General features: G+C 45.8%; 1 protein-coding gene across 3 annotated transcripts in view; it reads left to right on the top strand.

The window, feature by feature from the left end:
* The window catches only part of IRF6 (interferon regulatory factor 6), a 482,736-nt gene that overhangs the window by 260,833 nt on the left and 206,453 nt on the right, over positions 1-15,450 (top strand). For all 3 annotated transcript variants that reach the window (XM_078644486.1, XM_078644488.1, XM_078644487.1), the window contains exon 2: positions 5,699-5,875. In XM_078644486.1, coding sequence (XP_078500612.1) covers positions 5,702-5,875 — 174 coding nt within the window. In that variant the 5' untranslated portion in view covers positions 5,699-5,701. The remainder of the gene's footprint in view (positions 1-5,698; positions 5,876-15,450) is intronic.

The following is a 15,450-nucleotide window of genomic DNA, read 5'->3' on the forward strand; positions in this document are numbered from 1 at the left end:
CGTGGATTATAAACTCGGTGAAGTTTATAATTGGGCAGAAATTTATGCTGCTAGGAGACAACAACGCACCCACTTCAATAAATCCACGGACGGAGATACTTCTTCCTCAGATGGGTCATCTCGTACTCAGCAGAACAGACCGGACCAACTTCAACCTCACCGTCAATCAGTTCATCAACTGAATGTTCCTGCTGAAGGCACACCTACCACATCAACCACACCATCGATTCCTTTTTTAGGAGTAGGCTCCGCCCAAACCGGCGATCCAGGAGGACCAAGTTTAACAGAGCTACCTCAGTCTATCGCTAAATCAACACGGAGCCACAGAACCTAGTTATCAACATTTCAGAAACCGCTATCGGCACCGCACAGACAGGTTCTCCAAAAAGGTATCTCTTTTGTTCCCACTTACACTGCTAATGTACTTGACACACAAGTTTGTTTTTACAAATGTATGCGTGTTTTGAGACTTAAGCACTTCTTCACCAACATCTGTGAACCTCAAACAAGAGAAGATAATAGCACTTTAATGGATCTGAGACCTAAAAGTTCTTTCCTCGCTCGGATAAGTCACAAAAGACTTGACATGTTTGAAGCTCTTGTACAGAAGGATTTACAAACTATATTCAAGACTCCACACAATGCAAAAATGAACATAACTAAAAGTAACAGACAAGCGCTAGCTCAGCTAGCCATGAATGAAGACATTACCATCTGCAAAGCTGACAAGGGCAGGGCCCTTGTTATCCTGGACACGACGTTTTACAAAGACAGTGTAATTACACATCTACAAGACACTAATGTGTACATGAAAATCAATTCGGATCCCACTCTAAAATACACCACTGTACTCCATTCTCTCATTGATAAAGCAATCCAACAGGACACGATTACAGAAAGGGACAAGAGATACCTGCTTAAAGAATATCCTCAAATACCTTACCTGTATATGGTTCCTAAAATGCACAAGCACCCGTCCAGACCTCCATTCAGACCCATCGTGAGCACACGGAACTCAATACATGAGCCAATAGGTACTTACCTTGACAGACATCTGCAAGCAAGTGTTACCAGCATGTCAGTTACATTAGAGACACTACTGATTTCCTGTTGAAAATCAAAGACATATCCATTGACTATCATTAACCCATCCTTCTCTGTACCATCGATGTTAATTCATTATACACTTCCATCCCGCACAACCTCGGCCTTCAAGCCATTGAATCTGCTCTTCTTCAGACCAAGAAACCTACAGACACACATTTGTCTTATGGAACTGATGCAATTTACCTTACTACACAGTTACTTCAAATACTCAGACAAATTTTTCATCCAATTATCAGGAGTAGCGATGGGTAATTGTGCCGCTCCAGCATACGCTAATCTATTCATGCACGAATACGAGACAGAACACATTTTAATGAACCCAGAATGGCAACAGCACCTCAAAACATACTACAGATATATCCATGATATATTCCTTACATGGTCCGGTTCTGAACATGAACTAAATTCGGCTATCATCCACCTAAACGAAGTCGACGAGCGAATCCAATTCACCCACACCATCAACGCATCAAGAATCTTGTTCTTAGATGTTGACATTAAGATCATGCAATCCAAGTTGGAAACATCTATCTACAGCAAACCAACTGATCGCAATAATTATTTACATTTCTCAAGTTTCCATCAAATGAGTCTTAAGCGCCACTTACCATTCTCTCAACTACTTCGAGATAAGCGTACCGCCTCAACCCAAGAAGCTTACAAATCAGACAGTCCAATCATCATTAACAAATTCACACAAAGAGGTTATCCCAACCACATCATTAACGCAGCAATAAACCGAGTTGAAGAAATGGACCGCACCACTTTACATAACCAAAAAACGTCATTCTTCAGAGACTTGTAGCAAATTCATCAAACAATCTATCAAAAAATACTGGCAACTCTTGCAATTGGAAACAGATTTCAATCAAATTTTTCAAAATCAACCTATATTCGCATACCAACATTCGCGCAACCTGCAACAGATGTTAAAACCCAGACCCATTGAACCCACAATGTATAAAGGGACAATCCCATGTCACAACTGTGTGAATTGTAACTGTATCATTCCAGGCACTGTAGTGACGCACCTGACCCAAGGCACCCCGACACCACAAATGTTGCATATCTTTTGAAATGTCCTTACGGCTTACCCTATGTTGGGAAAACTGAGCGTAAAATGAAAATACGACTGACAGAACACCGCATCAACATCAGAACTAAGAACTTAAAATCATGTGTTGCAGTGTACTACATAAGTCAAATTGGCTTCCAGATCCTGGAGGTGGTGAGAGGTCCTCGCGGGACGGACCCTAGAAAGTTTCTGCTGCAACGCAAACTTTACTGGATGCACAAACTTCGCTCCATCCATTCGACGGGCCTCAATGAGCGACTTGAATACAGTAGCTTCCTTTGATTGAATGCTTTATCTTACTTTGATTCTTCCATACCTTGCCTCTGTTCCATTATTGCTCTCTCTCTGACTCTAATATATCCCTCTTGATTTTTCTTCTTTCTCTTGTGACTCTTGTACATATTTCTTAATGTTCTTTTTCTCAAGCACCACAGGTTTCTTCCTTTGTTCTCACATCCACTCCCTTTCCTTCTTTTGCTCTTCCCATACCTTTATCTGTCCAATTCATGTTTGGTTTTCCTTTCCCTACGGTACTCTTTTACTTTTCTCATAGTGTATACGTTTTATTGTATCTTGACATGGTTCTCGTTACATTTGTTTATTTGCAAGGTCAAGTTTAATTTCCCTGTATCTAGCTCGACCCCCGCTATTGTTCCGTTGTATTTGTAAGTCTCTCGCAAATTCCATTTGTCTTCCGTAGCACTCCTCATTTTCATTTGTGACACCCTTTTTCTTCGTAACACTTTGGGTCTTAATATCACTAAACCTCTATAGTAGCGTTTTTTTCCTTTTTTTCAGCCCTTCGCAATGTTTTTTACTTGCACTCCACAGTCCTCTTTCTATATTCGCTAACACAGAACTTAATGCGCATGCTCGCATACTGGCTACATTTCTCCCTGGAGAGTTCGAACGCCATACGTCGCTGATATCTGCGTTTTTCGTTTTACTCAGGCATGTTAAGCGGTGCACAGCATGCTTTATTTCACAATTATTCTCATTTTGGCACGCATCTCTTCATGCACGCATTAAATCCGGTGTCTATATGCGCATTTAACTCAAAGCCGAACTGGCATTTACCCTGTCACCAGTTCACTCTATGTAGATTCACATCACACTGTATGCCACAAACGGCTGCCATGGTGTGGGTGATTGCATCAGAGTCTACGTTGCGTCCAGAGGTACCTCAGCAACCTCATGTGCCAGGAGGGGCTGCCAGGACCAAATGACCAAAGATTTCGGGCTGTCACCTGGGACTGGAGTGAGGCTGTGACCAGCCGGTCGAGCTGCGCCACACGATCTGCCCTGACCGACCCCTGAGGACCAGAAGGACTCAGAGGAGGATGTTGCATCCTTGCTGTACTCCATCTTAGGAGCTGAAGGATCTGATTCTCCACCTGCAGAGGGGAAAGGCATCATGTGCTGGATGCTGATCCAATTGCTGTGGAGAGCTGTTGCACCACTTCGGAGAGTGAGCCTGCTCCCACTTGACGCTGCCACTTGTATAGCGAGCATCCCAACTGCTCCAAGCAGGATCTGATCTTGCAAGTGGCTGCATAGAGTGCACCCACTGTAAAACTGAACGCTTACATGCTGCAGGATCGGGTAAGGCTTGAACTAGGGTCTTTGAGTCCTCTGGGTTTTCACTGCTGAAAGTGCTGCGGCACTATAGCCATTTTGGACTAAAATCCTGAAAAGTCAAAGGGAAGTCTTGAGTCTGGCCTTATAGTGTGCATTCACTGCATGCGGCCACTAATGAATGGGGAATAACCTTGACCACATTAGACGAAGGGCTGGGCAGGGATTTGCTTGAGAAGTACTAGAGCACCTACCTAAATGGGGTTGTGTTATTTATTATGAATGAGTATATGACTCAACATTGTTTTATTGTTCGTACTGTGTGCACTTTGAGTTATGAGTCATGTTCACTTACCTGTAAATACACAAGTGCAGAAGGTGTACTTGGCCCAGTTGCTCAGGATCCATGGTTGGTGAAGCCCTGTGACATAAAAAGTAAAAGGCCTCAACCACCACATTTGGATACAGTAGCCCCTGCTTGCACGGCGCCCTCCGAAAGATGTTCTGACCATTACGATATTGAAAGTGATCAAAAAGTCAATTGAGGCACTCCTAGACCCTCTGGGGAAGAAATCGGTTTGAAGTAAGAAAGTTAAACCGTTACAGTTAGTGGTGGGTGTGGGCAACTGTCAACTTTGAGTTTCTAAATGTTGAAACATTTTAATGGGGCTTATAAAAGAACCCTAGCAAAACTGTTTTACTTCCATCTCAAGTCACAGCTGTGAGTATCTACAGTTATTTCTCTACATGGCTCAAGGAAACTAAAATTTGTAACAGTCACCAGCACTCGTTTTCTCCCCTCTTCCCACTTGTACACTACGCTTCATTATGTCATTGAAAAGTTCATTGCTGCTTACAAACATTTTCACCAGTTAGAGAATCGCCTTATTTTAAAGGTCCGCACAGCTCTCAATCTGCCTTTTCGTGGGTGGGAACATTAGCCAATACCACAAACTAAGGTGTAGCAGTGGGAAATTCAGAATGTTCTGCTGTCAGTTAGTGAAACTCGTGGATAAATAATTAGTCTCGCTTGGTGCGACACAGAGGGCTGAGAGATGGATGGACCAGATGACCCTCTATCCAGAGAGATGGATTTTGAAAAAACCATCCCAGACATTTTCCAGTGTACCTTTTACCTGGGCTCCCATGACCATATTCCATGAATGTAGGTTGACTGTTAAAGACTCTTGAAAGGAGACCAAGACTTCTTTCAAATTTGTTTCCCCACCTGTGTGGTACTTGGGGCCCCCAGGTTGTCTTTAGAACACAGACTGGGCAGGGAGGATTTTCCGTAAACTGATTGGAGAGAGCAGAAATAATCCGAGAGTGGCAGGATACGCAGGGATGTTCTGGAATTCTTCTCTTATGACATGGGTCTGTGCCCTTCCTCTAATTCTGAATTCTTCCCCCCACTCCCCTCAAGCCTATCAACAGCAGGCCTGAGGTGCCTCAAATCTTTCCCAGCGCAGTATATATATCTAATGAATTATATGCCAGAATTTTGGTGGAGATATGATTTCCATATTTATTTAAGAAATATAGCAGTCTAGATTTTGGTGCTCCTGAGTTGGCATAAAGGACATACACCCTTTGGATTAGTTATCCAGGTTCTATGAAGGTACCCTGTACTGGCCAGAGCTATAACTTATGATGATCATAATGACTCAGTCATTGAAGCACAATGAATGGGTGGAATGATGGTCAATGAAAGAAATATGGTGTTAGTTGGCAAATGCAATGGAACCTCATACTTTTTTACAGCCTTATAAAACCAACATACCCTACACTGTCTGACCAGCAAGACTTTTAAAAGTTAAATAAAAGGAAGAGATTGTATTCATAGTCCAGAGTCCGGTTTTATGTTGTCTTTTGCTATTATTCTGATTTCACAAAACCACTCAATTAAGCTTGAGATGCTCACTGATGTGCTTTTTCTTACAGACGATGGCATTGCACCCACGTAGGGTTCGATTGAAGCCCTGGCTAATAGCCCAAGTGGATAGTGGGATGTATCCTGGGCTCACCTGGCTCAACAGAGAAGCAAAGCGGTTTCAGATCCCCTGGAAGCATGCCACTCGACACAGTCCTCAGCATGAGGAAGAAAACACCATCTTTAAGGTACTCTAAAAAGATTCAAACAAAACTTCTTTGACAAAATAAAATTATCACTGAAGTCCATGTACTAACTGATGCTCCACTTGGGCCTCAAAAGAACTTCTAGATCCATTACCCTCTAAACTGTTGTCTGTCAAATATAACGAGTGTCAACTGAGTCCCAAAATCTGAAATGATAACAGTACATACTTTCAATATGATCTTGAATCCTACTGAGACATCTTGTGAAGCAATGTGAGAAATTCCGGTACTATGACACTTTCAATGGTTCTTCTTGCGGGCTGAGACACTTGTTGACAGTAGCTAAAGATTACATATCTAAATTATTCTAGAAACCCTATCGCTGCTAGGCCTTTACTCCCTAGAATACTAAGCCCTTTTTTGTCTTTTCGGGTAGTTCGCCCTTAGGCCTCCATAACTTTTTTCCATGCGAGGTATCCACGCCAAATTTTCATCCTGTTTTTTCCAACATCCTGGGGATTGCAGAGGTACCGTGGGTCTGTGGATTCCCCTGGAGGGGACTGAGGAAATAGGCAAAATATAGCAGCATTTTGGGTTTTTTGTTGTTGGAATAATAGGAAAAGAGTGCGCCACAAAAAAGCTTGTTTTTTTCTTTAAAATGGCATAAATTAAAGGTTTGCTGTGCTAAATTAAGAATTTTCCCAACTTTGAGGAACATGCAGAGTTGAATTAAAAAAACTGTTTTGTCCCTCCCAAAGAGGTGCGCCTTTTTCCTAATTCTATGGCAGGACCAGAGGTGAGGATTATGCTCTACTTTCTTTATTTTCCATCACCAGCAGTTTTCAACATTAACAGACAAAACTCTCTTTCCAATTGGAACATCGGGAAAGGTCAACTCAAGAGGTCAGCCAATCAGCAGCTGCACATGTCCTGAAAGGTCTGGGGCTGCTGGGACACTTCTTCGTTCTTTTCCTGCTTCCCCAGTAGTTAAGGCGATTTTTCTTTCCTCTATGGTTCTTTTATGGCACTGTACATTTACACCGTTATTTGTATGGCAATGTTTGTGGCAGCGCGAGTGCTTTCTTCATGTTTGTATGATGGCGCGGGCGCATGGTTCTTTTCCGACTAGCGGTGTTCTCACCGTGCGTTTGCCTTGCCGGGGGAGCATCCCTCATCGCTTCTTTCGCGGCTGTATTCGGAGTGTTCCTCGGTGATGCTTGCGGCTGCTAGGGGGCACCGATGTAGCACGTCTCGCAACTCATTGCTCGGCGGGAGCGCGTCTTCCTGTCCGGTTTTCCTGTCCGTGCGCTCACTGCTGAGCAACCAGACCGCACGCCTGGAAGCCTTGACGCCCGGTTCCCGGGTCTGTATCCTCGTAGCCTGACGTTCGATCCCGGGTCGGTAGAGGATTAATCCAAAGTATGCAATTTCACGATCCTAATAGGCTGTCATTTATCCTGGGGCCCGACCCAGGCATACATACATATATGTATATATTTCTCATTACCCTTTGATCAGTGGGTGTGGGGGCCCCAGGGTTGATTATCCTTACACGTGCGCAGGCCAAAACCCAGGTTTTTCTGACCCGCCAAATTCACAAAACTCTGGTTTGCTTCATTTTCTGACAAGAGGATGTGTCACATTTCTGGCATTTAGTTGCCATGGAAATAGATTATGTAGAGGAGGAAACCTTTCAGGTTCTGCCCCTAGATAACTTTTGTGACGCGGTGGACGCCTCCCTCTACCAGGCAGTTGCTGCGGCTCTGGGGCCCTTTGAGAGGCGTATCATGCATGTTGGACCACCCTCTGGGGAACGACCCCCCCACCCCCCTCGTCCCCCTAAAAGAAAGCAGGACACTGCGTTAGATATGGGGGCTTTTGAACGCCTTAAAAAGGCCTTATTGGCGCGTCCTGCATTGGGGCCAATCGACCCAGTAGAGGAGGTGATCCCTTTATCTGTGGGGGGCAGGAGGGAGACGTCGTTGGTGATGATTCCCCCACTGAGTCTCTGGAGGAACTGGTCTCTTCTAGGCCCTGACGTCCTTCCACGAGTGTAACGGAGTCTCCACCGGACATGCTAGTCCCGGAGGATCTTCTGCACCCTCGCACCTCAGAGTGGACCCTGGGTGCCAAAGTGGTGCAGTTTGTCGCCACCCGCATGAGGAAGCCCCTAGAAAAGGAGGTTAGAGCCTGTTTGCGAGTGGAATATTCATGCCCTGCCCTGGTGGGCAAGGTGGCGGCCACCCTTGAAATATATTCCAGAATGGCCACCTTTCTCCAAAAGTACATTTGCGATCCCAAGAAAGGGATCAATATGTCCTGGAAAGCTTACGGCCCTCTTACCAAAATGTTAGACCTCGGAGGAAGCAAAGGCTTCCTGTACCGCGCTTTTCACGGAGTGTCAGGTTGGGCCCAGTGTGCCATCGTGTACCTTGGGAATGTGAATTGTGCCCTCTCGGCTGAGAGGAGACACTCCTTGTTGCTTAAGGTGGACCCCAAACTTGGCGATTTAGCCTCCTTGGAGGCAGGCGCTGTAGCGGACGGGGGACTCTTTGGAGAACTTTTTGTGAAGGAGCTCACAAAGTTTGTCTCCACCTTCACCACCTTAGATGAGCGCAGTCTTCCATCAAGCGGGTGTTCCACCCTAAGGTTTTCGTTAGGGTTGGTCGTGGCTCAACCGGCCGCTTCTACACTCAAGCCCCTAACAAAGGCTGCAAGGTGCAAGACCAGCCCAAGCAGGATTTCTTCCAATCAAGGAGAAATAACAACAGCAGAGGCTCCAGAGGCGGAGGTGGAGGCTATTTCCAGAACCAACTAGATGAGTCTCTCCCCTTACCCCCATTTGTCAATAGGGGACAGGCTGGCTCTATTTGTGCACAATTGGGAGGCTATTACTTCTGACTCATGGGTTCTGCAGACCATCAGCTGTTTTCGTATAGAGTTTTATGGGACCCCGATACAGGAATCACGTCCCCACCCCCTGGTCTTTACGTCGGCCCAGAATGCCCTGGTAGACAACGAGGTTTAAGACCTCTTACACAAACGGGCGATTGTGTGCTCCTCTCTCCATCCAAGAGGTTTTCTGAACAACATTCTTAGTAGACAAAACAGACGGGGGTCAGCGCCCAGTGATAAATCTGAGGGAGTTTAGCAGTTGGTTGGTGTACCGCCTTTTTCAAAATGGAGTGGATCTACCTGCTGCACGACCTACTGCGCCCAAACGACTGAATGGTGCGACTCGACCTAAAGGACTCATATTTATCCGTCCCGATTTTTTTCTCCGTACCGCAGGTTTCTTCAGTCATAATGGAGAGGACAGGTTTGCAAATTTACAACACTCCCCTTCGGCCTCTCCTCCGCACCTTGGTGATTCACCAAGGTGCTCAAGCCGGTAGTCGAATACCTCCGAGCCTGAGGCTTCTGCCTCATTGTTTATCTAGACAATTTTCTTTTTCTGGTTTAATCTCCAACCTTGCTTACAGACCAGCTGCAGACGACTGGAACGCTGTTGCAGAACCTCAGCTTCGTTAACAGGAAGAAATCTCTCCTCATCCCGGCCCAACAAACTAAGTTTCTAGGATTTGTCATCGACTCAGTCAACAAGACATTGAGTCTCCCTTCCAGGAAGGATTAAAAAATTAATCGGGAACTCAGACAAACTCTAACCCACTCCACCATCTCTCTCCGGCAAGTTGCCAGGGTGGTGGGTCTTCTATCGTCCTACTTACAAGCCATCTTTCCAGGGCCTCTCCATTACAGAGCCCTTCAACTGCTAAATGCCACCTACCTCAGGAAGGGCCTGCAGTACGTGAAGCTTGTTCTTCTCACAGACGAGGTGAGGTTAGAGGTGCATTGGTGGCTGGACCATATGGAGGCCTGGAACGAGAGAGCCATTTTCGGCTCGGTTCCAGACATAATCATAGAGTCGGACACCAGCAGGTCGGGCTGGGGAGCGCTTTGCGGGGACTCCTTTACAGGAGTAAAGTGGTCCGCAGACTAGCAGCGCCTTCACATCAATTGCTTGGAAGTTTTGACTGGTACCTTCGCCATCAAGTGCTGGACGAAGAACAAAATGAACTGCAATGTCCTTCTTATGATGGACAATGTGTCGGCTGTCCGCTACATAAACTACCTGGGGGGCACAAAATCTAAGGTACTAGCGGATACGGCCAAGGAGTTCTGGTCTTTTTGCCTGGAGAACAACGTGTCTGTGACAGCAGACTACCTACCGGGAGTATCCAAGGTGGTAGCGGATTGGTACTCCCGAGTGTGGTTGGATACGAGAGTCTTTCAGAGACTCCATAGCCTTTGGGGCCTCTTCTCAGTGGATCTCTGCCTCTCAACTGGATCACCAACTCCCCAGGTTTTTCAGTTGGAAGCCGGACCCTCTGGCGGCGGCCACAGATGCCTTCCTTATTTATTTATTTATTTATGCAATTTGTAAAGCGCACAAATACCCTGAGGTGTCTCGGCGCTGTTCAGATCAAGTGCGTGGAGAGATCAAGTTCTTACTGATTCAAAAGCCATGTTTTTAATTGTCTCCGGAACGTCATCAGGGAAGGGCAAAATTTGATATGGAGGGGGAGAGTGTTCCACAGCCTGGAGGCAGCCACTGTCCCCCCCAGTTCACTTTTTTTGTGCGAGGAATTGGCAGTAAATTGGCTGTGAAAGAGCACAAGGCTCTTTTGGGCGTATCAACAGACAAGGCTTTCTTTAAAAATTCTGGGCCTGTGCTATTCCTAGCCTTGTAAGTGATACATAGCGCCTTAAATTTTGTGCAGCTCCTAACCGGGAGCCAATGCAATTGTCGGATGATCGGAGAGATAGACGAGAATTTTGGAGTGTGAGTCAGGATTCTGGCAGCAGCATTTTGGACAAGTTGTAGCTTATTCAAAACTTGTTCTTGGGCATTTAGTAGTAAACCATTACAGTAGTCAACCTTAGATAAAACTAAAGTTGACATCAAGGTTTTGCCTGCGCTAGCTGGCAGAAACAGCAGTAGTTTCTTGATCATCCTCAAAGTGTAAAAAGATGCTGAGACTACCGCATTGGCATGGCTTACAAATGACAGTTTATTGTCAAATAGAACCCCTAGATTCCTGACTTTATTAACCGGTGTCGGGGGAGGGCCTAGGTCAGAAGGCCACCATGCTGGAGACCAAGACGGGGTCAAGCTACCAAATATCATGACCTCCGTCTTGTCTGAGTTTAATTTTAAACAATTGTGGTCCATCCAGGAACTGATGGCCATCATACCATCCTGAAAGTTGGCTGCAACTGCTCCTCCGTTGTTATGAATGGCCAGTACCAACTGGGTATCCTCAGCGTAGGATGTTAACCCTATACCGTAGGATTTAATGACCCTCGCCAAGTCCGACACATAGATGTTAAAAAGCGTCGGATTTAGCGAGGGTCCCTGAGGAACACCACACGGCAAGGTGAAAACAGGGGAGAAGAAGTCACCCAGTTTAACTGACTGCTCACGGCCAGACGGAAAAGAAGTCCGCTGTGATTTGGCTTTGTCCTGAATGCCGATCTTTCCAACACGGTCGATCAAGATGTTATGATCGACCGCGTCGAAGGCCGCCGACAGGTCCAATAATATCAGGACTGCTGCGCCTCCTTGATCCATGATCACTCTGACCTCATCTGTCGCCTTTATCAGGGCAGTTTCAGTCCCATGACCCTTCCTGAATCCGAATTGAGTATCATCAAGAAGATTATTCTGGTCGATGTAATTGGCCAGCTGATGATTCATAATTTTTTCGAATATTTTTGACGGAAAAGGGAGGCATGCAATGGGTCGATAGCTTTTAGTTTCTGAGGGGTCCAGGCCTGGTTTTTTCAACAAGGGTTTGATAATTGCTTTCTTCCAAACCGAAGGATAAGAACCTGAACAAAACATGGCGTTGCAAATGTTTGTCAGAATGGGAGCTATCAAGTTGGTCACTGGCTTGATGATCATAGGTGGACATGGATCCAATGGTGATCCTGATTTGATAGTTGTTATAATTTCCTTTATCTGTGTAGGGGTGATTTGAGTGAATTCGGACAAAGATGTGTAGGTGGGGGAGTGATTTATATTGGGACTGGTGGGTTCTGAAATTAGCTTTGTGGAAAATTTAGAAAATATGTCATTAACCTAGAGTTTGAAAAAATCTGCCAGTTCGTTACACAGATTTTGAGATGGCTCTATAGTGGTGCAGATAGGTGGGGTGGACAGATTCGAGACCACTTGGTAGAGTAGTTTAGTGGAATTTTTGGCTAACTCTATTTGCTCCATATAGTATTTTTGTTTTTCTGTAGTTAACAGCGTTCTGTAAATGGGTAGCGCTTTTTTGTAGGCATCTCTATCGTTGTTGTCATAGAGTTTACGCCAACGTCTTTCTAAGTTTCGACAATGTTGCCTTTCCAGTCAGAGGGTTTCAGAAAACCAAGGAGCGGAGGGTGTATTACGATTTGGTCGTATAGATTTTACAGGAGCCAACATATTGAAGGCATCATTGAGCCAAGCCGTGTAGTTTTCTGAGGCAATGTGGGGATCTGCTGTGTCCCCTGGTTGGGTGGCAAGCAGGGTAGATTGTAAAGTTAGGTCATCCAGATTCTTCCAGTCTCTGAATTGTGTGGAACAGTTTATCGAGTGTGTGTTTTTGACATTCCTGGTCATAATGGTGAACATTAATGCAGCATGGTCTGTCCATGTTAATGGTTTTACTGAAGGTGAGGTGATTTGAGGATTATTGGAAAAAATGCCATCCAATGTATGCCTAGCCTGGTGGGTAGGAGCGGTAATCAGTAATTTGAGACCTGCTGAGGAAAGGTCAGATACTGGAGTTGACGAGTCTCTGTCATTGGGATTTTCTAGGTGAAAGTTGAAATCGCCTAATATTGTATAGCCCGGATTAGCTGCTATGGGCTCTAGTAGGGTATTAAGAGATGCTAGAAAGGGGGTTCGAAGGGAGGGTGGGCGGTAAATAAGAGTGCCATTGAAGGATTGCATGGGGGAGAGTGTAATGCAGAAAGTTAGTGCTTCAGCTGAATCAAGGTTAGTTGGTTCTATCCTTGTGACCAAATTATTTCTATATACAATGGCGATACCGCCTCCTCTTTTCCCTGGGGGTCTATCCTGCCTGACCACATAATATCCATCCGGGACAGCTGTGCGAAGATCGGGGCCGGATGATTGATCTGTCCAGGTTTCTGTTATAAAGAGGAGATCTAGGTCTTGGCTTAGAATAAGTTCATGGCTATTCTCTTTATGTTTTGTAAGTGACCGAGCATTAATTAGCGCACATTGGGTAGGTTTGGCCATGGTGTTTAATTGAGGTAAATTTTGTATTTGTTGAGGAAACGGGAGTGTCAATTTATACATGCAGTTTGGACATTGTACTGATTGTAGGTTGATTAAAAAGTCTGCCTTAAAATGGGGACAGCACGAGCTTACTAGGGCCCCAAATACCTTGTAGTATGTGTTCCTTATGTCCCTCAAATGATTGCTAGAATAAGTGATAGCCTTACCTCCTTGGTGGGGTCTAGGAAGGCCAGGGGGTATGGCGCTCAGCGCGGACGGGCGCAGACGGGCTTGCCTTAGGCGCGCCTTTGGCGCGCCCGCTGCGCCCACCCGCTGCGCCGTCGGGGAGTGGTGTTCATTTATAGGAGGAGTAGAGGAGGGTGGGAGTCAGCCAGCAACTGGAGCGCTGTCCCTGCCTTCCCCCAAGATGGCGTCCGCCTTCTCTCGCCCCAGCAAGTAATCTGCTGTGCGAGGGGTGAGTATTGGTACAAGGGAGAGATTGGGGCTTGAGTAAAGTGCAAATGTCAGTTTAAAATCACCAACAAAAACACATAGCGTAATATTACAATTTAAAATTCGATTGTAAGTTACTGAGTTAAAAAAAACGTAGATAGCAGCAATGGTACAAAATTATAATGGTACAGGATTAGTCGACGGAGAACGATTTTCCCCCGTTCGGCATGATAATGCATCTCTCAGCGCAGGTCCGCAGACAACAGGTGAAGGTAGTGTTGATCATGCCTTATTGAAGGTCGCAAGTACGGTTTCCAGTTCTTCCGGAACTAGACTGGGATTCTCCAATCCTTCTACCCCACGATCGGATGATTCTTCGGGATCCCCAGGGGAGCCTCATCCCCTGATACTACAGAACGGGAGGTCCCTCATGGCTTGGCGGATTTCTGGCAACATTAGAGACTCTAGGGTTTATCAGGAGAAGCTCAAAACATCTTGGCAGCAGCATGGGAAAAGAGGGCACCAACAAACGAAAATGATCTGCTTGGTCCAGATGGGTGGGTTGGTGCCTTGGTCGGGATCAGAATCCCGTGGGTGCGAGGTGGTCCACATCTTGAACTTCCTGGCCACAGACGGTTTGGCATACCGCACGATAAATACTTACAGATCGGCAATCTAGGTGGGCCACGACCCTGTGCAGGGTAACGCTGTAGGGGAACACCCTTTTGTCTGTAAACTGATGAGGCATTCGCTTATCCCTGCTACCTTTACCTACATATTCTAAATTGTAGGACGTCAACAAGGTGTTATCCCTTTTTAAGTCCTGGCAATCGGATAGGTACCTGTCTCGCAAGGAACTTTCGGCAAAGTTGGCCATGCATCTATGTGTGGTCTCCTGTCAGTGGGTTTCTGATGTGAGAGCCCTGGATCTCCATGGGCGGGTTTTTACCCCTCACGGAGGCACTTTCAATATTTCCCGCCACACTAAGTCGGATTCTAGGGTGATCTTATACCCGGCTTTTGACAAACACTCTAAGTTGTGTGTGGTGCGTTGCCTCAAGGCTTATGAGAGCATGACATACAAATATCGCCCCATGGCGTGAACAACTTCTGATATCTCTTAGGAAACCCTTCAAGGCTGTCTCTTCTCCCACCATAGCAAGATGGATCAGAATGGTCGTGTGGGAAGCAGGCATTGACATTTCGTACTTCAGTACTCACTCAGAGGAGCTATGGCCTCCAAAGCCTTTTTTCTCGGGGCACGCCTCGAAGATATTAGCAATGCCACTGACTGGTCATCCGACTCTATGTTTACCAAGTTTTATTTTAAACCAGTGGTTGACATGGTTTACCTGGTGGTGGACAAAGCTTTGAACGAACAAAATCCTCGCCTCCGGTCCTGCCAGAGAATGAAAAATGTCCTCGTAGACACGGAGAGTTTCAATTCTATTAAGGACTCTGAAGCAAGGATTATTCCCACCCAGAGTTTCCTGAGGATTCAGTCATCACCCACCCTTGACTATGGATCAACACTCTGTACGGTATAAGTAGTCTCTCAGTTCTCATTGTACACCTGGTCTTGTTTTACATGGATTTACAGTTACGTTGGCATTGTGTTTTCCTGGTATTCGATTCCTTCTCATGCGCTAGGTTATTTTGTGATCCTTGTGGTTGTTAAGTTCTGGTTCATCTTGATATCCTTTGGCTTCTTTTAGGATCCAAGCCTACTAAAACGGACTAGTGGAATTCGATGACGGCTGGATGGTCGCAGTCAAGAAAGGGGAACTGTCCCAGCAGCCCGGACCATTCAGGATATGTGCAGCTGCTGATTGGCTGACCTATTGAGCTGGCATTCCCTGATGTTCCATGGGAA

This window comes from Lissotriton helveticus, chromosome 5_1, assembly GCF_964261635.1.
Source record: "Lissotriton helveticus chromosome 5_1, aLisHel1.1, whole genome shotgun sequence".
Taxonomy (NCBI): domain Eukaryota; kingdom Metazoa; phylum Chordata; class Amphibia; order Caudata; family Salamandridae; genus Lissotriton; species Lissotriton helveticus.